The following is a 25851-nucleotide window of genomic DNA, read 5'->3' as shown; positions in this document are numbered from 1 at the left end:
GAATCCCATAAATTTCATCAAAACCACGTTCGATACAATGTTCATCGTTGTTGCAATTAATAGACAAGTTCCAAATAAAAAAATGTAGTGCATATATGCTTTTCAACACCTCCACAATCATCACTCTCATGTATACATATTTTATGACTAACTACAGCACCTAAAATTATTATATATATATTTAAAAAAAAATAATAGCATTATTATCGAGCTTATAAGATTTTGCCTATTTCGACGGTACCTAAGTTTGATTAGAAGTCATTTAGTTTCCCGAGAATAATATATATTTCACGACACTATTCTATGTGATATCTTACTACCCAAAAACTAATTTTTTACATAATATATTAAACGACTACAGCTTAAAAATTATGATAAAATGAATGGTATTTACACTGCCAAATAAAATAAATACAAAAAGAGTTTTAGCCCGCTTGTAGTGCCAACGGCTAATAACGATAACGGAACAGTAATTAATTAGTATTCTCCATGATTTTTTACTTCAATTATATCAATTAACTATGACAAAGATGCCACATTTTAAAACATTACCACCTGAGATTTTTCATCCGCGTTGTATAGTCATATATATATATATATTAATAGAAATGATCAATATTGATTAAATATATCAATAACTTTTTAATAAATAAATTTTAAAAAAATAAAGAATAAATTATAAATTACTATAAAGTTGCAATTTTCAAAGTTTTTGCATGGGATGGGCAGAAAGAAAAGAAAATAGATTGAAGCACCCTTCCCAAAGTAGATGCTACCACATGAAGCCTATGTAAGTTGAAGATTATATGTATGCCATAATATAAATATTCCCAAATCCATAACCCTAATTAAGATTCTTCTTGAAATTGATGCAATTTGGAGTTCCCAACCCTACCCCCCTTTCAAGGAATCTAATCACTTCTACTCCAAAACATCATCATAACTTAATTAGTAAATTATTGTCCTTTTCCAACAATCTTTTCCTCTCAAATTAAGAGGGTCTTTTGGCCCCTCTTATAAGTTCTTGAAAATCGTTTGATAATTTTTTTTAAAAAAAATTAATTATATAAATTGAATTTTTTTATTATAATTTCTATTGCAAATTATATTTTATTTTATATACATGTCATGTGTATATAAATTTTTTTTTAATAAAATTAATATATTTGCACACATGATGTGTATGAGCAATTAAATAGAAGATGCAACAGAAAACAGAAATCGCAATGAGAAATCCAATCCGCTAATTATAAGGCCTGAAAGTTATATTTTAATAGAAAAGTTGATTTGATCTAATTTTCTTAAAACATCTTACAAACTCTATATGATTAGTATTTCGTAAAATAAAAATATTTTTATTATTATGGCTATATTCCAATCTTAGTCTTCACATATTACAGGTTGTTTCTAAACAACGAAGAGTTCTCTTTATCTCTCTCTCTCCAACCCTAATTTTATATGCCTAATAGGTTGTGTCATATTACAGGTTGTTTCTAAACAAGCTCGTAAAACATTTTATAAGATAGTAAAGCTTGTAAGATGCTCCAAACGGAGAATTCTAACACAGACCATATTTTGTCAAGTCTGAACTAATTACATGACAAGTATAAAATATATACTTATCGTGTTATTGATATACACTTCAGGAAAGATAATCAATTAGTGTATTACACTTATTTGATTCAATCAAATTTTTGATTCCGGACATGCTTAGCCAAACACCTTCAAATAGTTTTGATTTAGAAAAGGCAGCACTGTCTGTAGCTTCCATCCCACAGCCACCACATACCCATAAATACAATCGGTACACTTCATGCAAAAGACATTTTGAACCAAGACACAAAACACAAGAACACCCCACCCCACCCCACCCCATCCCACCCCCTATCTCCACTGCTTTCTTTCTGATTATCCTTATCTTGCACAGAAATATTTGTCAACACTCATAACTTAGAAAAAAAAAAAAAAAAAGTTTGTACCAGAGTGATTATTAGGCTTATAATCATCAGAGACATGGGAAGGCAGCAACAGGCGTTAATGGTGAGGGACAAAGCAGGAGAAGAGAAACAGCAGTATGAGGGACAACAAGCAAAGCAGCAGGTACAACTCAGTAGTCCAGCTTCAGCTTCATCCTCATCCTCTCCCTCCCATGAATTCTCCTTCACTATCTCCCTCCACCCGTCGGAGATCCAGGCCGACGCCAAAACTAGGTCTCCTCCTCCGTTTGCCATTGACTTATCTCCGGCGGATGAAATCTTCTTCCACGGCCACCTTCTCCCCCTCCACCTCCTCTCCCACCTCCCTGTCTCCCCACGCGCCTCCACCAATTCGCTCGACAGCTTCACCCTTCCGATAAAAGAACTTCTCCAAGAAGACAACAACGGCAACAACAGGACAAATTCTAACGACGAGGATGATGATCACCAAGAAAGCAGGCATGTTCTGGACGGAAAAGGGAGAGGGAAGTCGAAATCCTTCTCCCTGTTTGGGAGTATGCCAAAGTGGAGAAAAGTTAAGGACGAGCATGATCACGATCACGATCACGATCAAGATCAAGATCAGAGGGCTCGGAAACGGAAATCGAGATTCGAGGTTGTGAAGAGGTACATGAGATTGGTGAAGCCCTTTCTCTCGTTGAGAAACCGGAGAGGGAGTTCCGACGAATACCTCCGGCGACAGCCCTTCTCGTATTCCGGGAATTTGAGGGTGAGGAGCAAGAAGGAGGTGAGGGGAAGGAGAGGGGAACTGTCCGCGCCGGCGTCCATGAGGACTTCTCCAGGGAACAGTGGGGTGTTGGTGGGAAGTGGGAGTGTTACTCCTACTGCCAGCAGTGATAGCACCATGGAAGAGTTGCAGGCCGCAATTCAAGCTGCGATTGCTCACTGCAAGAAGTCAATTGCGACGGATAATCAAATGAGTTGAGCATCCGTCGCTGATAGGTCCGGATGGTTATACTGTAGAAGAATTTTTACTCAAGGTATTGATTTTCTTCTTTGTATAAAATGTTAGCGACGGAAAAATGAGCTTATATTAATTCATATATTGGATAAATTATTAGGGCCAAATTCAAGATATTGGTTTTATTATGATTTTAATTCTTGCTGGCTATTGGGGTCTCTCTTTGATTTCGATATATAAATTTATTTTGTCGATGTGACATGCAATACGATTAATATCATGTTGTATTATTATTTGCTTCGAGTTTATATAAATTTCACAAATTTGTTCTAATTAAAAAGTAACATTGCTATAGAGGTACACCTTAAATTATTCAAAATTTCTTATTTACAATCGACATAGTTGGTCCATTCCAAACATTTCAAGCACTGATATAGCCAGAGTTTTTCACGTGTTACAAATTAGCACCACATCATATACAATTTGATATGTTTAAATATTTGAAAATATGAATTAAATACATTCATCGTCTGGGTTCAAATTCCATGAGGTGGATAGTAAAGGAAGTTTGAATTTAGATGGAAAATATTGTCATTAGAAAAAAAAAATTATATAAATTTTTATTTAATATTTTTCTAGTAATATTTTTATGTTTATAAGGGGAGTAAATGTAATACATGTAAAGTCAAGTGCATCTTTACTCTTATAAGATTAGTTTGGTCATAAAAGATTTGTTTGACCTCAGTAATGATTTAATCGAATGTAAATGTGGATTTTCATTCCATTCTTTTTTGCTAATATCAACAAATTTTGTGAATTTTGACTAACAAATAGATCTATTTGTTGGACGAAAATAAACATCAGGGTTATTAGATGTAATTTTTTAAATTATAGAGGGGCTGCATGTAATTACATCAAATCTTAGAAAATGACAATATAATAATCACAATTTTCAAAGTTGGAGGAAAATGACATCACAATTCCAGCCATCTTTAAAAATTCCAACCAATTTTATTCTAAAATCGCAAATTAAAAGGTAAAAAACCATTTTATAAATTTAAATTACAGAACAAAAATATCAAATAATTAAAATTACAGAACTAAAAATATAACTAAGCCTTTTTATAAACACGTATCGAATGATATAACAGAAGATTTAGAGCTTATTAACACATTCGAACACGTTCCTGATCTATTCATGGTAATGGAATTCTTTCGCACCTATTTATACAAAAACTTAATTATTTTTTTAGGAATAACTACACCATTCTTTTCTGAAGTTGTATAACAATACATAAATTTTTTGTAATATGAAAAATTGCATCTAGTACTTCTGATATTTGCTTTCAATCTTCTTACAAACAAGTCCAGCATTAGTCAAAATAATCCAATTTACTGATATTAAGCAAAAAAAACACTAGATGAAAATCTATATTTACCACTATTTACGTTTTACTGATTTGTCGCATGTTAAAAAAAAAAGAAAATTATAAGCAAACGACCTTTATGTATCTTTACACATTAATGCATGTGAATAGGCATATCCTTACCTTTATACGGGTAGTTTAGTTTAAACGGATTTATTTGACCTACGATAAGTTTATCGAGGATAAATATCGATTTTCATTCAGTTTTTCTTTTTTTTGGTTATACCAACAATTTCAGTAACTAATGGAGAAACTTATTTGTTAGACAAAAGCAAATTTCATGAGCACTAAATGTAATTTTTCAAACCACAAGATATTTACTTATAATTACATCAATTTTCAACAGAAAATGATGTACTTACTATTTTTTTTTTATGGATATCATTCATTATATTGTTCAGTATATTCTAATACAATAATACTTTTAAATCAAATACTATATGAAATAATATATATATATATATATATATTAATTTGTTTTCACAACGACAACAAACATTCCTACTGCCCACACTCATCTCAACTAGGGACCATTTTCAGACCATACCTGGTCATAGCCTCCTCCACATTTTATATATGCTTAATTTTTTAAAAATAAAATTATAGAAAAAAGGAAAATATCAATGAGAATAAATTATTGTCATTTATATTAGAAGAAACTTACATTTATTCAGGATTAATTATCATAGTTAAAAACAAATAGCCGTAGTAAATAGCCATTGACCAAGGTCATGCACTCATTGTTGGCCGTAATTTTTGCGATCGTGGCTAAAATATCTGTTATGGTTAAAAGCAATGGCAAAAGCATCTGCAGTGGCTTATAGTCATGGTAAAAATAGTTTCTATGGTCGATAATATAGTTTTTATATCGATTTTTTTTAACCATAATTAATAATAATTATTATTTACGGTTATAGACCGTAGCCAATAATAAATTTTCTTCCAGTGTTAAAGATATATATTTTCTAAATTGCCACTTAATATGACAAAAGGGTTGTGGGTCTTGACAAGTTTGATTGAGGATGGAGTTTTGTAGTGAGTCTATGAAAGTACAAAGAATAATCAATGCAAACAATAATGGAATTGGGTACTTTTGGCCCCTTTCTTCTCTACCTAACAATTGGATTTTATTTGCTCTAATCATGACTATGATCAACAACTCATGATAGTTATTAGTGTAATTTAAATTAAAATTCTTGAAATTAGGTTTAATAACATAAATAATCTCTATTTTTTATAAAATTACTGGTTATCGTAGCATGATGTATCTATGTGTATATAATAAATAATTTTTCACCTTTTAAAGTCGATTACAAAATAAAATCAGAATATATAAACCATCACGCCATATTTTAAAAAGAAAGAAAATCAATTTAAGGGTATTATCGACATAATTATAAAAAAAGTAATTACACTTTCCTCCCCTGAGGTTTGGCATAATTACACACAGACCTCTTGTTGTTTGGAAAATTACATCCAGCACTCCTAAGGTTTTCTTCTGTCTAACAAATAAGTTCATCCATTGATCAAAATTAATTGAATTTAATGATATTAACAAAATTAATCGAATAAAAATTTATATCTACATTCAATTGACTTATTATTGATTTATAACAAATCAAATAAAATTTTTATGATTAAATTACACGTATACCTCTTCACACGTTAATGCATGTGGTGAGGTATATCTTCATCATTATAATGATAGTTTAGTCGCAAAAATTTTATTTGATCTGTAATAAATCAGTAATAAGTCAATTGAGCCTAAATATTGATTTTCATTCTTGTTTTTTTTATTAATACCAACAAAAATAGTAAATTTTGACTAGTGGAGGTACCTATTTTGTTAAACGAAAATAAAATTTAGGAGCATTAGATATATTTTTTTCAAACTACAGGAGGTTTATATGTAATTATATCAAATTTCAGAGGAAGAAAGTATAATTATCCCTAAAAAAATTAGTGTCGTAGTATCAAATATCATCGTTTGTTAGTGAAAAGAATTTTTTCTTTTTTTATATATGAATATAGATAAATATATCCCTTACGATTGTAATTGACGCTTTTTTAAAAATGAAAACTTACAAGTAGATTTTCTGAGGTAAATTATTTCGATACCATCTGAGGAGCACATTTGTAATTTTGTAAAATATGTGGAATACTTGTATAATTAAATTAAATTTTAGAGAGTGTTTATGTAATTTACTTTAATTATAATGATGAGTTGTAAAGAATTACCCAAATTATTAATATTTTTCTGTGTAATTTTTGGGGGATTTATTTGATTTTGGGAGAGATCAAAAGCTATGAATGGGAAAAGCCCCCAAAAAAGAGTAATTAATGGGCTCGAGAAAGGAAAAATTTTAAAAGACGGATCACGGATATGACGTTTTTAATAAAATAATGGATTAAGATGCGACTTCTTTTTTATCAGGTGGACTGCTATTTAAATAAACGATTATCAACCTATTATTAAAAATAAGGTGAAAATAGTATTCTTAGTTTATAGTTTTTATTTTGAATGGTTTGAATTAAATTGGTAAATAAAAAAATATAAATAAATTTCGACTATTTTCTATCACTTATTAATAAAATTATAAATATTAATGATGCTTCATAAATGAGCATGGTCCAAAGAGGTGTCCAACTCGAAAAAAGCCTAGTAGAATACACACGGTCCAAGAGAAGAGATCTCAAGCCGAGGCTCCCTAAAGGGATTTTTAAGTAAGGAGATCTAAAGAAAACCCCGAAGTCTCATTTGAAGCTCAAGTATGAGGCTGGTGTGGTAGCCACTTGGGCGCAAACACACCCTCGTACAAAAGTGACAGGATGCTAGCCAGACAACTTGGAGAGGTAACGGCCATGTGGCTACCAAGGGTGCCCAGGGATTTAGGTAGAACGTTGAGCTTGTTTTAACTACCCTCTAAGAATTCGAGAGGCTTATCCTCCTAGCAAATAAAGCCCCCAAGGGTCAGTACTCAAAATATATTTTCGAAAATTGTTAGAACTTATTTCTTAGCAACTGTCTTCCTGGGTTTCAAGAGGGTCAAACTCTTTCAATCATTGGGGGTAAAGGCTATAAAAAGCAGCCTTCTCCCCTTTCAATAAAGGGTAATAAATTTTTACAATACTCACACACTTAAGAGCACTATCATTCAAAGCACTTAGCACTAAATTACTATATATTGTTACAATTTTTTCAATGTAATCCCTATTCTTCATTATTTACTAATTTGAGCATGTACCGTTTTTTTTTTACATGTCCTCATTTCAAAAATTTTGAGAAACTAGACCCGAGAATTTCAAATTGACATGTCCAAACAAATAATTTTTTACTCGTATCAATTAAATTGTTTTCTCAAATACTCTAATTCTAATTCTTTCTTCTTTTCATTCTCTTTTCTATTTTATTTTTCAAGCATTCCTAGCTTTAGAACTACTTAACTGATTTTTTTCTTAAATAATTTATTTCTATAATAAACACATGGGAAATTGCATATTTGTTATTTGGGCCTCGTAGGCCAATTTTCACCTATTTTCTTGGGCCGGGTTGGTTGTATGTAGATATGGGCCCAATTTTGAGTATTCACATGGCCAAGGCAATCTATTACTCTTAGACAAATTGCATAAAAAAAGGTTTGGTGTTTGATTACAAAAAATAAATGAAATTGAATATATATGAAATTCTTCTCGAATTTAATTTTACTTCCATAAATAATTGAACAAAAAAAGTGAAAATATGATAAAAAAAAAAGACACAAAAGTATATACTTTATTTTTATCTCTTACACATATATATAACCTTTCTTCATTTATTTTTTCCTTTTTTAATAAAATACATATATGATCGTCGACGAAAGATAATCATATAAAAAATACTTTTGTTCTTGTTTGATGAATATTATTATTAATAAATTAATGTCAAATGTGCGTGAAAGAAAAATATTAAATTAATTAATAAAAAATATGATCATTTGTGAAAGAAAAAAAAGTATAATTAGTAATATTTTAGATAATTCATATTTTGTAGATTATGATAATTATTACAGGAATCTCCCGTTAATAAATAATATATATGCTAATATAGACGCGGACACATATGAGTGTGCCCTACATACCCAAAAAAACATATTGGAAAAATTTGACATGTGCATTTTTTCGTTTATGGCGGATCCCTTGGCCTGTCGACGTGACTGCTTAGCCTTTCATGTTGTTTGTACCGATATACAATCATTTATTTAATAAAATCTATATTTACCGAAAAAAAAAATAATTGACCATAATACTTTACTATTATTCTTTATCTGTCTATACTATTTATTAAATTTGAAGGGCTTAGAATAATTACTTTGGTAGATAAAATATATAAGTGTTTTAAAATATCCTTTCTTTGCCCTTTTCTTTTCCCCCATTCATACGTATCTCTTTTGAGTAATTATTTTTACCAATAATTTTTCATTCAAAGTTAATTAATTTATTTAATCAACAATATTTTTTAGTTAAATATAATAAAAATATAAATTATACACCTACATCGAGTGTGCTCTAATTGTTAATTTTATTTATTTTAAAAGGCAAATTACAATGAACTCTCCAAAAAATTTGACATAGATACAAATAGTTTTTCGTTGTTCGAGAAATTACCAGTATCCTCGATTGATTTTACTGGCTGTCCAATAACTGACTCAATTCGTTAGCCCTACTACATTTCTACATATTTTTTTTAGTGAACTAATTAAAATGTCATTGTGAGTTATCAATTATAATTTGATTTTTTTTAATTTTTTCTTGTGGAATAAAATGGACATATATATTTATAAATTTTAAATTTTTTCCTCTACCTCGTCTAATTTTTTTTTTTTAAAATTTTAATTAGAAGATTGCAACAAGAACAAATTGAATAATTTTAGTCTCCATTTAAAAATTATATAATTTTGTTATTTATTGAAAAATATTAATAATTTTTCAAACATAAAAAGTTAATTTGCTCTATTTAAAATGTTTATAATTTGTCAATGAATTTCAATTCAGGTGGCGAAATTGAGACCCCATGTTGTTGATTTTACTGAATTATAGAATATAATTATTATAATTAGATTAAAATAATTATAATAAATTTATTTTAATTAATTATAATTTATCGTGCTTATTTTAAAAAAAAATTTACAATTTGAGAAGAAACCGGCATATGACCATTGTGTCCCCACGTATTAAAATCTTACACCGAACTCATTCAAAACTGAGATGACGTGTCACTGCTCTCTTGCAAATCCAAATCCCATCATTCCCACTTTTCCAAGAAAACTCTCTACCAATATATTTATGATCCTATGATAAAATCACCCAAGAAAAAAGAAAAAAATAAATAAAATTTGAAAGTGGGAAATCCTTGCTCATCAAATTTTTCTCCCATTTATTCCTTTTTGTTCCTCCCTTTTGTCCATGGAGATGGAGCTGGAGGCACCCAGTCGCCTTCTTCTTTCTTGAAATAGTTCATCACATGTAATGTTTTATTTTGTAATGTATTATTATTTGTGGGTTTTCTAAGACCTCGGATGTGATGTAATAATATTTTGTAGACTTTTCGATTGCTTTTGTGGGGTGTCCAATCATTAGTGTGTGTGTGTGTATGGGGGCACATTCGAATAATCTACAAGGGAATATGCTTTCTACGCCAACTTATGATCAACGGACATCCCTTGGCGGTTTGTTGCTTGTATGAGTGTTCTTCGCATGTGGGTATGTCTTTTGGTTTCCGAATTCTTGATTAGCCAACTTTCTTGAGCTGGGTTTCTATTTTCTTATGTAGATGTTGCGACTGATCTTCGTTTCTTTCTTGTTTCCTCTTGGAATTGATTGTTCAGTATTGTGCTCTGTGGTCAGTAGCTTTATGTGATGTCTCTTTTAATATTTTAAATCCCTTTTCTTTAGGAATTGAAAATTTCTGCTGTGTTGATGCCAGTCTCTTGATAATCATCTTGGGTTCTTAAAGTTTCGACCTTTATGCTATTTCTTGATCTGGGTTGTCCTTGGAACTTGAATTCTATTGCGAAAAGCTGAGGAGGAGGAGGAGGAAAAAAATTAGGAGTTTGAATTTTTGATGGAAGGAATTATGGGAGGTAGGTTGAACCGGTTTGGACTATGGATTTTCTGTCTTGACTTGATTTCAAGATTCTGTTAGTTGGGAAGTGGTGAAGTATTCTATAATTCTTTCAAGATGCAAGCTGTGGGGAAGTTAGGTAGCTACATCAGTAGAAGTGTATATACTGTGTCTGGGCCGTTCCATCCATTTGGTGGTGCTGTGGATATAATTGTGGTGGAGCAACCAGATGGGAGCTACAAGTCGTCGCCTTGGTATGTTCGGTTTGGAAAGTTTCAGGGCGTATTGAAGACAAAAGAGAAGGTGGTTAGCATTAGTGTCAATGGTGTTGAAGCAGATTTTCATATGTACTTGGATCATAAAGGGGAAGCCTTCTTTCTGAAGGAGGTTGATATAGATGCAGGGGAGTCTCCAGGTTCTCCTCCATCCTCATTGGGTGAGGATATGGACAAGCAACCTCAGAGTAGGTTGCCACTGAAATCGAAAAGTTGCAACTACAATTCTGATTTCCCTGATTCAATTGGCAATGAAAGAAATGGGAATTGTGTTGCTGTCGGTAGGAGCACTTCTCGTCGGTCACAGATTTTGAGCCTTGTTTTTGGGAGGAGAACAATGAAAGAGGAAGGAGGTCAGGAGGAAAAAAATGCATATGATATGGTTAGAACTGATTCTTTGGAGCGTGCTGAGATTGCAGCTGATCTCTTGGACTTGAAGTGGTCGACTAATCTTGCTTCATCCAGGAACAGGAAAGATAATGCTTCACGATTTTCTGCTGTAGATACATCGAAAGATGAAGCCAATATAAATTTGCAGGTTGGTAGTTCTAGTTATGATGAAACAGGACTTATTTCTCATACAAGCTATCAGGAACTGAAGAGCACTCTTGAGGAGAATGTTGTTGAAATGAAATGCTTAAGCACCGAGTGCCTTGTTCAAACACCCACTAAAGCTGAAAGTGTTGGATATACTAATTTGTCAGATGCTGATGCTCTGATGACTGATAAACGCGGCCTAGCTGAAAGTTCTGTGATTACAGTCTCTGAGTTTGCGAAAGCTGGGTCACGAATTGAAGACTCTGTTGAGAAGCTTAATGGTTTGGCAGACACCAGTTTCTCCGAGTCGAATCCTAGAGATCGTACCCGGTCCTTATACCATTGTCAAGCTTCAGGGACCTCAAGAGTTGTGTTGGATGCATCTATTGAACGAAAAACCAACCTCATTTGTCATGGAGGATGTGAGGAAGTCTGTGTTCAGTGCGAGGCTGTTCAGGATATGGCTTTGAAGTCTGAACCAGAAAGAGACATGATACATGCACAGGAGAAGTCATTAACCATCCAACACGGTTTAAGGAAAGGGGATGGACTCAGTTTCGTTCAAGAAGAAAAGACGACTATGAACAGAGGAACTATATATGGTGCTTCAGAAAGCACTGTCACCGAATGCTATCCTGAATTAGTTCCCCTTCATCAATCAAATGATTACATTAAGGATGTCGACTCACAGAGTGTTGCAACTGCCTCTAGTTTGAGCTACTCAACTTGTTCGCCTGCAGAAGAACAAACTATTTTGGCAAAAGGTGAAATAAACAAGCATTCGACCTCTGTAGGGCCTGTTTGTGATACCCATATTTCAGTTTCCAATTTTGTTCCACCATGTATACAAGCATCAAGAATCTCAGAGGAAGAGCAGCTCCTCTTCGGTATCCCAGATAATTCTGGTTACATTGATGGCAAACAAATGGGGCTCAGTCATGCTGACCTTGAGGGGGAGAATGCTGATTCCTCATTTCCATCGGGAGTTGCTGGAGTTAATGAGTCTAATGATGCAACAGGTTGCTCTGTTTTTTCATTAGACCATTCTGTTATAGATGACTATATAAATGATGCTAATCTAGAGAGAAGAAAGTTAAGATCCATATCTGGTGATGTTTGCCTTAACAAAACTGGTCATGTTCAGTCCAAGGAACTCATGAGAATGGTGAGATCTTTGCCCAGTTTACCCCTCCGAAATAACCTTGAAGTAAGTGATCTTGGCCATGCTTCCAACCCTTCGCTGTATCCAGGTATGGAGGGAGGTGCCAACAGGAACAATCACCAATTACCCTGTGCTCAAACAATGGCTGAAGATGTTAACGTTCTAAAGGAGAACAAAGAGGAACATACTAACCCATCCATTGGTAAGAGAATTCATTTATCTTGACTAATTTGATTATGTTGTTATAGCTGCTATTATCTGTAGCGGTCTGATGCTTGCTATGATTCTTTTAGATATCTTACATGCTTACTTTGCTTCTAGAGTGAAGCAGCAGTTGATGTTATGGATATTATGATTTTCTCTGTTTTATGCTCCACATTATGACAAAGTCTCTTTTATTGTTGCTCCGCTCTTTTCTTTGAAATCTTAATTGGTAATTAGTGCAATTAGTCTTAGAAGTTAAAAGTTTATTAGTCAACGACCACGGAGGTCTTAAGTATGCCATTCTCTCACTGAGATTGTTCTTAAGAAATTGCTTTTGTTCACAATGGATAATGTCGGTATTTCCATATTCAGTGTCTTTCGCCTAAGGTAGTCTTTATGTTGTATATAGAATTTTCTACCCATTTCTTATACAAGCTCATCCTACTTTCAAGAGCAGTTCTAGTTTAGAATCATATGCGACGGGCTTATAGATTATCTGTGAAGTTAGTTGAAGTGTTGAACTCTTTGAAAAACAAGTAACTGAAGTTGGAGCTTCATACTACAATCTGCTGTCATTTGAATTTGCCACTAAAACCCACGAAAGATCCTCAAGCATTACATCTCAAGATTAAATTGGGTTTTCCAGATGAAAGTTCTCATATCTCACCATAATATTTTATCTCTACCTTGCAATGCGATCTAACTCTAGCTGTGCGATATGTTGTCCGAAAACGTTCTGGATTAATTTTGAAGGCACTCACGAATCTGCTAATATGTTTTGTAAAATTGACTCTCCATTCTTTTTATTCCTTGAACTTTGATTGTTCCCTTTGTCTTTTTCCTCTACTTTTCGTTGTTTCTTCTATAGTTCATTTACCTACCATATGGTAAATGGACTAAACGTATGCCTGTTTTCCGACTTTATTCTTTTAAGTTAATTTTGAGTTTCTTATTCATTCATGTCACTGAATGGGTATTGCTTTTTTCCCTTTTCTAAATTCACAGACTAACACTTACAAGAACTTTTCTTTATGGTTCAATTGCCTGAAATAAAGTGTTGTGTGAATTTATTGCATTATCTTAAAGTATTATGAGATTCGCCGTTGAGCAGCTGATTGAAGGCATTTGGTAAGATAACCACACAGTACCAGTGGCATGAAAACATGTGGATTACATCTTTATGCTGCCTAAGGTTACTGAATTATAACTTGTGACTATGTAGTGCAATCTTATTGTTTACTGTACTATCTAAACTTGTGTTTGTTGCTTCATGGGCAAACAGAGCAAGATCCTTATTTTCAGAGCGCGATAATAGAATTCCATTCAAAATGAAGGTTTTTTGTTGTTTGACCAGTCATAATGTTAACTAACACTAGTTTTATTAATAGGTAAAAAAGTGGAATCTGGAATCAAACTACATAAAGTCATGGGTGATGTATTATCTCAGGTCTGTATGAATTTATATTAGTTTCCGGCTTGATGATCAGTGTATATACTCAGGAAACCAACATACAAGAAAAATCCATTTCTGGTCACCTGAGGCTGAGCTATATCATAGCGTCAAACAGATGATTAAGGGTTATAAAGAATCTTCTCAAGTTTGATGATATTTTGTTGCTCAACCTCATAATTCATTCATCTGCAAACATTTATTGATTGCACACATTTATTAATAATAAAATAGAAACATAGAGACTATCCAAGTAGGCGCACATACTTTGATAGCCTGATTGAAATTTATTTTACCACATAATAAATATTTTATTTCTGTTTAAGTTTAAGTTTAGATAAGCGTATAATTGTTTATATTTATCCAAAGGATTCACCAGACTTTTTGGATATTTAGTTAGTAATACATTTATATTTTATTTTGATATCTATAATACTCAAAAAATTATTTTTTATTTTGCCACTTAAGAAATTATTTTTATTTTTTTTGTTTAGGTTTAGATAAGTGTCCTCTTGATTATTTTTATCCAAAAGATCAGCTCATTTTTCTAGGTACATTTAGTTAGTAAAATAATTTGAACTTAATTTTATGTTCAATAAATTTTGTGCTTTTATATCTATTAATTACTTTTAATTTTAAATTAGATTATTTATCATTTATTTATTTTTATATTTTAAAGTTACATGATTTATAATTTTATTTATTTATTTTTTAAAAAATCTAATTCCCCGTGTGGGGTACTAACTAGTAAGGTTAGTAAAAGAAAATACAAAGCAAAAGTCTGGTCTTACTTTGTAGTCATGTTTGCTGTTGCCCCCATCATATTCATATGCATGGAATGAAGCTCGTTAACTGATCTTCTTATCATGATTCGGATTCCCAAGAATCTGTATGCGTAGCAAGTAATTTAGTATGTTGACAGTAAGTGAAAGGAGATAGCAGAAACATATGACGGGTGTAAAAAATGCTCGAAAATATTTTATCAGTATGAAACGCAGATTAATAGACTATTTTAATGGCCGTCTACAAATAAGCCCAATTTGTAAGGTTTTTTATCCATTTTTTGTGGAGAACTAACCAAAATGTCCTTGTGGATTAAGAATTATAATTTTATTTATTTTAATTTTTTTATGGGCTAAGTGGATAATTTTTTTATAATTTTTAAATTGTTCCATCCACCCCATTCGATTATTTACAAATTTCTAGTTTCTTAAGAAAAAAAACAAAAAAATACTGTACAGACAAAGTTGACAATTTCATACTTCCATCCAAGAATTACATAATTTCATCAACCATTAGGAGGGCACTTGTAATTTTTCAAACAACGAGGGGGTATTAGTAATTATGCCAAACCTCGGGAGAGGTCGTTGTAATTTACCCTATTTGTTAAATTAAAATCTTTTAAGTGATTCCACTTCCACGAATGATACATTGCAAACTGGATATGATGAAATAAACAATCTGTATGGGTTTGTATTGATCACAAATGTTGGTAACAAGAAAAAAAAGAAGACAGAAACACTCAATGTGTATGTGACGCTTGTCAATTGTTTTATTTTACTTGGATGAGCCAAATAATTAATTGCTAATGGAGCTCGTGAATCTCTATTGCTTTGTTCAGTTAACACATACCATATGGTCATGCAGTTAGAAAAAATTGACCGTAAGGAGCAGAACATGCACAGATACACACAAAAGGACAGAAAAGTTTTAAAATAATCTGGAATAGTTTCTTTCTGGTTGGTGTTCTTCACGTTGTTCCAAATCTTGCTTTCTGAGAAACGATTGAGTTCCATAATGCCTTCAAGCACATAAGAGCATGGTCAGTCAGTTTGCTTTGTTTGTAACAAAAATATCCTATTTTGTGCATCCAAGTGTACGTTTTGAATGTAAACCTTGTGTAGTCCTTGAGCAAGTAGCTAAGTTTGTTGTAGGTATTAAACGTTTAAGACACATGGATGCTCTTAGAATTTGATGCTGAAAATTTGGTTCAAGTCTCACTTTCTTTTATCTGCTGCTCCATCAGATAAACAATTTGCTTTTAGCCAGAACTGCAGTCTGCTGCCATTGTCCTTTTATCTTGTGAAATGAGCTTGTTCAGACTTTCAAATGTTTATTTTTTGGGTAAATTTGAGCAAGATATTATTTATTATATTGAATATAATAAGTTTTTCAGGGAATTCTCCTAGATTTGTTGATTCTTTAAGGGGAAGCCGGAGAGGTTGGCCCTTCTCTTTTAAGAGATCGAGGAGCATGAAAGTTTCTCATGTGGACACAAACAGCAGTGAAATTCCTAGTGCTGTAAAGTTCCTAAATGACTCTAGTGAGTTGGAGGGAGGGAAAGATGTTGCCAATGGGAAGGTAAACAAGAAGATAGTAAGGACGCTTACTCCAACATCTGAACAATTAGCATCATTAAAGTTAAAAGAAGGGAAGAATATAGTGATTTTCACCTTCTCAACTGCAATGCTGGGCAAGCAACAGGTTTTGGTTCCTGAAAAACTCACTTTAAAGCATGTTTATTCCCCCATGACCCATCTTATCCATTTATCCATATTACATTTGTGTCTGCCCGATGGCTATACGTATGCTTGTTGTTTACTGACTTGAAGTTTACACATCCAGGTTGATGCTCGGATTTTTCTGTGGAGATGGGATGCTCGAATTGTGATCTCTGATGTTGATGGGACAATTACTCGGTAAAGATGTTCCTGCTTTCTCTCTAATTCCCTTGGCATTCCCTTCAATCGAACTATCCCGATGATTGCTCCACTTTATAGCATCCACCTTTTATGACTTAGTGACTTTGTCACTTGTTTGATATCGTTCATGTCTGTGCTTTCATGTCAATTCTATCAGAAGCATTTTCTTAGGTTAATGTGTAAATCTCGTCGTTCTCCCCCTGATTCCTGTTGATTATTCCTCTCGATACAGGTCTGATCTTCTAGGTCAGGTGATGCCTTTGGTTGGTATGGATTGGTCGCAGTCAGGTGTTGCACATCTCTTCTCAGCAATCAAGGTCCTTCGATCTCTATGTATTATCATGGCTCAGAACATCTTTTTGTCATTTCACGGGTGATTCTTGTATGATGAATATAATAGTTTTGTGTTGCTGCCATTTTCCAAAAGTGTTTTTTCAGTAATCTCTATGTATTGTCATGGCTCAGAACATATTTTTGGCCATATTAGTCATTTCACAATTTGTGTTTGCATGTCCTGATACTCTTTAATTGCTTATTAGGTGTTAAGAATATAGATGAAGTAAGCTTTTGTTAAGATAGTAAGCGCATGAAAGCGTGATGGTTTTTTTTTTTGGCTTCTGTGTGGTGCAGGAAAATGGATATCAGTTACTTTTCCTCAGTGCACGTGCAATTTCTCAGTCCTTTCATACCCGACAATTCTTGTTTAATATCAAGCAGGTACATTTAGCAATTTAAACCACTCAAATACTTCAACATCTTTTATTGAAGTTGTTATTCACTTAATCAAGATGTTACTTTTTTAGTTCTCCTTCCTGCTTTACATGGTCTCCTTTTTGGTATTATTGTGAACATTTAATAGTGGAGAAATCGACTCTTGGAAATGTTTGGATATGTATTTTTTTGGTTTGGCGGAAGTTTTTTAGGAGAGTTGATCTTGGAATGGTGTTGGAGATGTGATGTAGGTTTGGAAAAGTTTCTTTTCCTTTTCCTGGAGGTGGATTATGCTTTACCCAATGTTAGTAGTATCACAGTAATTTTAAAAATTTTGAATATACTTGTATCTATATATATATGTGTATGTTATATTTAGATAATACATATTTGTAATTATTGGGTGTTGTATATATGGGATAATTAGATGAAGTCTATATGACTGGCAGTGACAAATTTTGAGCAGTATGGGAGATTTTCCATCAAAACATGCTGGCCAGAAAAAGTCTTTTTGGGGAAGTTGGAGAAATCTAACTCCCAAACAAAATTGCGTTTGGCAAGCATGTTTTGGGTTTTTTTTACCTCTCAATACTCCGAAAGTCCGATTGTTATCAATCATGTGAATTTATATAATTCAATTATTAGATGTTAGATATATTTATACAACCACTAAACTAAAATATATATATATATACATATATATATTGGTATCATCTAATCATTACACATGCCTATATATTATATTTGCTAAGTTTGTGATCATTGATGTGGCCAATTGATATACAATTATATAAATAGATACCCTGAGACAAGAGAAAAGGACCTTTCAAATATAGAAGACATCCTTCAATATTGTTCCCAAACCAACTTCTGTTAAAATATTTTCCCGAACCCAAGAATAAATTTGTGTTCTTCCAACATATTTTGGGGGAAAGTTTCGCAAAGACCAACATTTGCTGCATTTTTATGGTTCATTTATTTATTAATATATGTGTATATTTATATACGATGTATTCGTACAACCACTGATCATTACAATTCATTACACCCATATTATTAATATATGTTCAAATTTTTTAACCATTGATGTGACATCACTGATACATCCACCCCCAAAGCACTATAAAGTAAAAAGAAAGGAATACATTCTCCAAACATACATCATAATTCTCCAAACCGTCCAGACCACCTCCTCCCGAGAAGTTTGTCCCAAACCCAAGACGAAGAAGAAAAATAAGCAAACATTGTTGATTTGCTTGAGCAAAATTAAGGTTTTAGTTTTCTTAATGTGTAATAATTTCTTTCATCTAGTTCATTTGTATTGCGCATGTATGCGGCATGCCCAATAATGGATTTCATTTATTCTTTCAGGATGGAAAAGCCTTACCAGATGGACCTGTTGTCATCTCCCCTGATGGACTCTTTCCTTCTCTATTTCGAGAAGGTCATTGATTATCTCCAAGCTCTGTTTCCCATTTGCATAATTATATTGTCTTTCTTGGTGCACCTAATATTTTGAAATCTGGAGCATGTCTTTAATTTTGTCTTGGTAGAAAGTGCCGCAGAGATAATTATAGTTACCCATGACTTCTTTACTCAAGAAGGACCTAATTTCTCAGGGTCGCCTTTTGTTTTCTATAGAAGAAAACAAGTAGATTCTAGCATCAACTTAGTGTGATAATCTCTTTGATATAATCTCTTTCTCACATGGAGCTTTCTACCCTAAGTTGTTATTGAGAAGCTAGGCTAAATGTTAGGCAAATCTGTGGCTGAGTTCATTACTTATAACTTCTCATAAAGTATTACCCAGATTTCACATGTCTTTTAACTGTCCTTACTCTTACTAACCACACCCAGATCTTTTCTCCTTGATGTCTCAAACATCATGTAGATCTTGAGTAGTGAAGATTGGCTTACGAAAATGTGACGCTAGGGCACCAAGATGACCTTGCTTATCTAGGCTTTTATGATATCTGTGACAAGACCAGGCTAGTTACCCCTTATTGGTCTGTCATAGTTCATCTGTTGAATCCAAGTTACTGAAGATCTGTTTCATTTTTCAAAATCCCATCTAAAACACTCACAGCCTTATTCCTCTGCTTGTTGTTCAATGTTCAACAAACTTGAAATTTACTTGTGATTTAGCTATAAGAGAAAGAGGTTCCAGTTCATGCCTTGGAAAAGCAATCGTTGCTACATATAAAATTCTAGTGAGCTGTCTGGGTCTCCACAATTGGACTGTTGATATTTACAGTTCCGAGTTTGGCTGTCTAGGGCAAGATAAATTTTACTTTTACATATTTTGCATGTCTGATGGGATGATACGTTTTTCAAATTTATTCATGCTCGACTAATTGAGGATCTCTCTGCACTTCACTTTTACAGTTGTTAGAAGAGCTCCTCACGAATTCAAAATTGCTTGCTTGGAGGTTTGTTTCTCTGTTCTCCTTTTCTTTCTCTTCTCAATTTGCTTAGATTCTTGGCCAATAATGTTATATTTAAACTCCTTTTACTAGAGTTAGTACTAATTCGGTATGCAAATTCCAGCTTCACTTGTAGCTTTATTTATTTCTTCTTTTTTGCGGGTACAAGACCTGAAAGATAATCTAAGGGAACACCTGATAATCAACTTTCTGAATGCCCTTGGAAAAGCAAGTTTATAAGATCCTATAGGCTGAGTGTATGAATGATCACGTGAATTTCAACGACGTAAATGAAAATACAACCTAAATAACCGATATAAGGTGTATATTTATATATATAGATGGAACCAAAATTAGATTACTATGGGGAAGTTTGGCATTAAAATGGAAGCAGAGAGGATTCAAGCTTTACTAGTTAATGCAATAATAGTTTTACATCCACCTATAATGGCAGAATTTTGAATGAGAATTAGCCCCCATTGTGGTATGTTACAATACCAATGTATGTAAGTATTCCTCTGAGAAAGAAAATGCATTTGTCATAACTTCAGGGCCATGGAGAAAGTTAATCATACTCTATATGTCATTTGTCTGTTTCCAGTTTGAAAGGGTCAGAGAGTCTGATTTCTCATTAAATTTTCCAGGACATCAAGGCATTGTTTCCTGGTGATAGGAATCCATTCTATGCTGGTTTTGGAAACAGAGACACTGATGAGTTTAGCTATCTTAAGGTTGGAATTCCGAAGGGGAAAATATTTATCATAAACCCAAAGGTACTTGTAAGAGATTGATTTCAGATTATATGGGGTCTCTCCAAGGTTGAGGATGTTCTCTGAATTTTCTGTGACAATATCTACAGGGTGAGATTGTTGTAAACCGCCGTGTTGATACCAAGTCATACTTGTCTCTACATGCCCTTGTACATGGCATGTTTCCCACCATGTTATCTTCCGAACAGGTCCGTTTCTGCTAATTGTGATTGTCTATTTTATCAGAGTTTTTAGCTGCTCGTTAAGTTTGATCGGGATCACTGGATTCTAATCACATTCAAGAACACTTGTTTCCTCGGCCGATTATTGTCTCAGGCTCCTTATTTTTCCTATACATTTTTATTTTTGAAAAAAAAGAAAAATATGAAATGCATCTCAAACACCACTTTTTTTCTCGGAAGGTATTCCTGTTTCTCGCCATTAATTATATGCCTAATATTTCAAAAGTGAGTTAGTGGCCTGAATTGCGAGTTGTGATGGAGGGGTAACAAGGGCAAAAGGATTTGTTAGTTGATTATTAATGCAGATAAGATATTCTTCCAATCTTGAAATTGTATCCAATCTTTGCTTCATGGGTAATATTTAACTCATTGTTTTTGGGTTTCAGGAAGATTTTAATTCATGGAATTATTGGAAACTTCCACCGCCGGCTATTGACGTTTAAAGGTTATGGCTTTGAAGTGGAGGAGCAGGCCGGCAGCATCTTCAAGGACTGTAATGTTGAGGTAACTCCCAATTGCTGCATCGCAATCACTTGTATGCGTTTTCTGATTGAGTAAAACAAGGGACTTTCGATGAATGTCATTTGATATTATACGAGCAAATGAATTACATTCATGAAAAGAACTATCTATGCAATTTAGCTTAATTTTTAATGAAGAAGAACTACATTTACAATAGATCTCCTTAAAGTTCAATTACAAGATCCCGCTTTTCTTCTTCTTTGTGATGTCCAGGGCATTTGATGGAACGGAGAGCTTCATACTCACATGTGATTACTATCGAAGTCCAATCGTCGTTGAATGGCTTGTAGCCTTGTACAATATTTACCGCATAATGGGACACATCATTTTTATCCTGCTGACCCGAGAAGCGGCCATATTCTTCTTGTATTTATGTCATGTCTCCTTAGTTATCGAAATGGTGGAGTAGCTGCTTTATTGCCTAAAAGATTGGCTTTGGATTGCTATTGCTAGGGAATTTGAATTAGCTGTTACGAACTCTTGTCAATTCTTGGAGCGCTAAGATTTCTGGAACAGTGTAACATATAATGTTACTATTAAGTTTCTTCGCATCAGTCTTATTTTGTAAATTGTAAATTTGTAAATTGTAGAGCACACGATCTATTGATATAAATAGTTCCACAGCATCACCCGACATGCTGAATAGAAATTTAGATTTGCTCATGCTCGTTTTTGTGCTAATCTGTTTCTTCTTGCTAGTTCACTGACTTCATCTACAGCGCGAGGATACCTTTATCTTTACCTTCTCCAGATTTATGAATCACAGTTCCTCTCTCTGGTATTTATTATGTCCACACAAAAGAGTCAGATGCTGAAAAGTTTCCATTTACAGAACCTTCGTTGTGCTTCCGTGAGCTTCTACAGCATTTGAATGAAGTGATACAGGTGAAGTAACCTAGAAAAACGGTTCTCCCTTTGCATGGATGTGGCTCTTGGAGCTCCTCCAAGCTTTGTCTGGCATCAACATTCTTCGAGCAGTCTTTATGGGCATTTAAAGAATATTGTCACTACCAGGTACGCGATGGAAACTTACTCTTAAGCTCCATTATTTTTACTAGTGATAGATGCATATGATGCAGACGATATTGATAGTGCCTTGCAATATGTAATGATGAATTGATGAAACATTGTCGGACGCAATATGTAATGATGAATTGATGAAACATTGTCGGACGTGTTGTCCGGTTCTGGATTTCGTAGAGTTTCTTTTGGAATGAAACATAATTAAGGTAATCTGGAAGACGATTAGTAGTATCTTAATGTTTCGACCCTCGTTACTCATCTTTGGTGAAAGTTGATTAACATCACCAGTAAACAAAGGGAGATTAGAACTTTTTTCTCCTTGTTCTTTTGGGAAAAGCTTGGACGATGTTCATCTTTCGTTAGCGAATCAAGTTTGTCTCACTGGTACTAGTTGCTGGAAACACGAAAGACGGTCCAAATGTATATTTAGGCTTCTGAAGTCTAGCAACACTACTATTTTTGCTCTTTTAAGAATGTCATGTAGTATGTAAAGTCCATCCACTTAAAGCATTTGAGAACTCTTTTGTACATCATTAGTTGTTTGGGATAAAACTTTTTGCTGGTCTTGATGAAATTGTGTCTATAAATAAATATAGTCCTTTAGTGTTTTCTTACATGCTTTAAGGTTGCATTTGGATACAAGAACTTGGATTTGATCAAGAAAGGATATGAACGAGGAAATGATTTTAAACGACTCAATAATAGGCGGGCTTCAAATTTGAGTTGCGTCCCTTCTCTCCTCCCCGTCGAGAACTTGAACGACTAATCTTAAGTCAAGGGGTTGAGAGACTCAACGTCACTATTCTAAAACAATTTATAGTCGTTTTTTTTTTTTTTTTGCACTATAATGAATAATAGTCATAATTAGATTCAATTGTTAATTGCTGCCCCTCTCATAATGCGGATTCGAACATCTTTTTTTACCCGAGCTTTAAATCTAGCCAGCTTTATAATATAATTTAAAATATAAAAAAAGTAATTATTTATTATATATACGTAAGGACGGGGAGATAAAAACTTGTGTTCATATGTTTTCATTTACATAGGAGGTGAGGAATTCATCTGCCACACTCCCTCAACTGCAGTAAATCATCTTAAGACTCTTACAATCACAGCAGGAACTACAATTAAAAACCGGGCGCGCATACGCACGCGCTCTCACCTACACACAACGGCTATATTACCATTATCAACGGCTATGTTTCCATTATGCTACGACTTTAGCTACGAATATCAAGCTAACTAGTTTTTTTGCGAAGAACAACTCCAGAAAACATTTGAGGGTCTAAAAGGCGACGACCTTAAAGCCGAACTGCTTTTGCGCAAAGGGTACAAGCTTGCTGATCTCATTGTCATCGATGATTCCATTGGAATTCATGTCGGCCTGTTTCATGGCACGCCATGCCTTCCACCTGCAGAGACGCCCTCCAGTGTCGTAGATGGCCTGCCGGAGCTCCTCCATGTTTATCTTGCCGTCCCGGTCCCTGTCGAATTTCATCAGCCATTTCTTGAATTCTTCTATGGATAATTCAACTTTGCCATCACTGCTAGCGATCCGAGGAATAATGTCACCTGCCATTCTTATAGTATGTAATTCTACCCTGTTGTGAGTATGCCCTCAATTTATAGTATTTTTGTAGAATTTTACTTATGTGGAATGAGAATCAATTAAAGAGGGGTCAAAAAAGATGTGGCTCACAAATAATCTTATTAAGAATGTTTGAAAGACCATAAAGATTTCGTATTTCTAAAGGTAAAATCATATTTTACGTCCCATTATTTAGGTCGTTTGTGATTTTGGTCTCGATATTACTGACCTCACCACTTTGTGTCCTTAATATAAAGATTTTGTAATTTTTTTTGGCTCGATTGAACTCTTTCTATTAATTTTATGATGGACTTAGCACGTGCCTCTCAGGTGCTCCGTTAATATTGGAGTTTGATAGTCTGAGAATTGTTTTTTTTATTTTTTTTATTTAAAATTAAGAGAAAATAATCTTTATCCTATTTAACAGGACGAAAAGGGTGAGAAAGAGACAATTTTTGGATCCTTTCGCAGTTTTTTTCCCTCCAAAAATTGTTCATTAGACTTTCTCCTGTAGGTTAGTTTTGTTCGCTCTCAAACGGTCGAAACTTTTTAAGAAATGACATGAGTGACACGAGCTAGTTCCGTCAGGAAAATAACAGAGAGTTCACTTGGGGCAAAAATTATAAAATTTTTGGAGTTAAATGATGCAATGTGGTGAGATCAGTAATATTAATTTATGATAAAAATAATAAATAACCTAATTTATGGGATGTAGAACACAATTTTTCCTAATCTGAATTCTTCAAATTAATATGCGTTGTTCCAAATTTTGTTTCTGAACTTGTTTTCTTAAATTTGACTTTGGATTTTCATCTAGATGAGAATATTATTGGTTTAATATATTTTTATTTAACAAAATTTGGTTGTTGGAGAATAGGATGTGATCAGAAATTTTCAAATTGAATTTTAGTTAGTAAAACATGATTCACACTCCTTACTCTTTTCTATCGTTATTTTTATATAATATGCGATTCATTACATTATTTAATACATATAAATTTATAAATCAAATTAATACGTCGATAATTCAAATTAATGAATATGTTCAAACGAGACAAAAAAACAACAGACTATTATAAGAGTAGGCAAATTCACGTATTGAGTGGGTGTAAATGACTGATGGGTATTTATACTACGCTGGCGCATTTATGATAGCCAAAATCGAGAAATGTAATATTAGTGACAAAATATCAAGTGACATTTTAAGGTTATTACCAAAAGTATATATTAAGTGACAATAATTTTGATCTTGTTACTTCTATAAAGACAATATAATATAATGACAACTATTATTTGTTGTCACTACTCACTAGATCATCACAATAGATGAGTCACTGATTGTATTTATTGATAACTTTGAGTATGTTTTTTTGTCACTAATTCTTCCTACCAACAATATTTACAAAATAATAGTAATTATTAAAATTATAAAATTTTATTATTGTGATAAAATAAATATTTTTGCCACTAAATATATAATTAGTTAGTTACAATATTAAAATTGTCACCAATCTTTTTGTCACTAATCTGATTCTTTTTTGTAGTGAATGATAGAACCTAATCATTTGTTTTTACCGATTATTCGGATTAAGGTCTTTTAGAGTGATTATTTAGATGAATGTCAACTAAAATGAGCCAACACTATATATATATATATATATATATATATAACTATTGTGTGGTTTAGAGTATTACGTGGCAATTCTTCGGCCATGAATGATTGAATGGGGCTGAAACTCTTGGGTTATGATGTAGAAATTGTAGGCTATGCAACAGTCAAACAACACGTGATTTGGGCTTCTGTTGAGGGAGATGAAGAAAATAGTACGCTTTTTTCG

At 33.2% G+C, this 25851-nt stretch overlaps 2 protein-coding genes across 5 annotated transcripts; both read left to right on the top strand.

The window, feature by feature from the left end:
• The first annotated feature begins 1825 nt into the window (after positions 1 to 1825).
• LOC105166256 (BRI1 kinase inhibitor 1) lies at positions 1826 to 3108 on the top strand. Its single transcript, XM_011085553.3, has one exon. It carries the CDS (start codon positions 2014 to 2016, stop codon positions 2920 to 2922), a length of 909 nt encoding a protein of 302 aa, XP_011083855.1. The 5' UTR covers positions 1826 to 2013; the 3' UTR covers positions 2923 to 3108.
• A 6509-nt stretch (positions 3109 to 9617) lies between these two features.
• LOC105166254 (phosphatidate phosphatase PAH2) lies at positions 9618 to 22065 on the top strand. Of its 4 annotated transcripts, none has more exons than XM_088882602.1 (12): positions 9623 to 9827; positions 10257 to 12601; positions 16230 to 16537; positions 16679 to 16752; positions 16988 to 17072; positions 17386 to 17472; positions 18838 to 18910; positions 19852 to 19895; positions 20534 to 20662; positions 20749 to 20847; positions 21267 to 21384; positions 21616 to 22065. In XM_088882602.1, the coding sequence occupies exons 2-11, from the start codon at positions 10543 to 10545 to the stop codon at positions 21321 to 21323; spliced, it is 3015 nt and encodes a 1004-aa protein (XP_088738728.1). In that variant the 5' UTR covers positions 9623 to 9827; positions 10257 to 10542; the 3' UTR covers positions 21324 to 21384; positions 21616 to 22065. The 4 variants fall into 4 exon arrangements, with proteins under 4 accessions (XP_011083854.1, XP_088738728.1, XP_011083852.1 ...); XM_011085550.3 differs by having other exon boundaries at positions 9623 to 10064; XM_020695336.2 differs by lacking the exon at positions 9623 to 9827 and having other exon boundaries at positions 10071 to 12601.
• Positions 22066 to 25851: the final 3786 nt, after the last annotated feature.

Source organism: Sesamum indicum, linkage group LG7, assembly GCF_026168435.1.
Source record: "Sesamum indicum cultivar Baizhima isolate 11 linkage group LG7, ASM2616843v1, whole genome shotgun sequence".
Taxonomy (NCBI): domain Eukaryota; kingdom Viridiplantae; phylum Streptophyta; class Magnoliopsida; order Lamiales; family Pedaliaceae; genus Sesamum; species Sesamum indicum.
This window is presented reverse-complemented; position numbering and strand designations above follow the sequence as displayed.

Bases quoted from the DNA above. Each gene is read 5' to 3' on its own strand.
- LOC105166256 (XM_011085553.3), top strand. From the start codon at position 2,014: ATGGGAAGGCAGCAACAGGCGTTAATGGTGAGGGACAAAGCAGGAGAA.
- LOC105166254 (XM_088882602.1), top strand. From the start codon at position 10,543: ATGCAAGCTGTGGGGAAGTTAGGTAGCTACATCAGTAGAAGTGTATAT. The intron at 12,602-16,229 runs GTAAGAGAATTC...TAAGTTTTTCAG, and splicing joins ACATACTAACCCATCCATTG to GGAATTCTCCTAGATTTGTT. The intron at 20,848-21,266 runs GTCCGTTTCTGC...TTTGGGTTTCAG, and splicing joins CCATGTTATCTTCCGAACAG to GAAGATTTTAATTCATGGAA.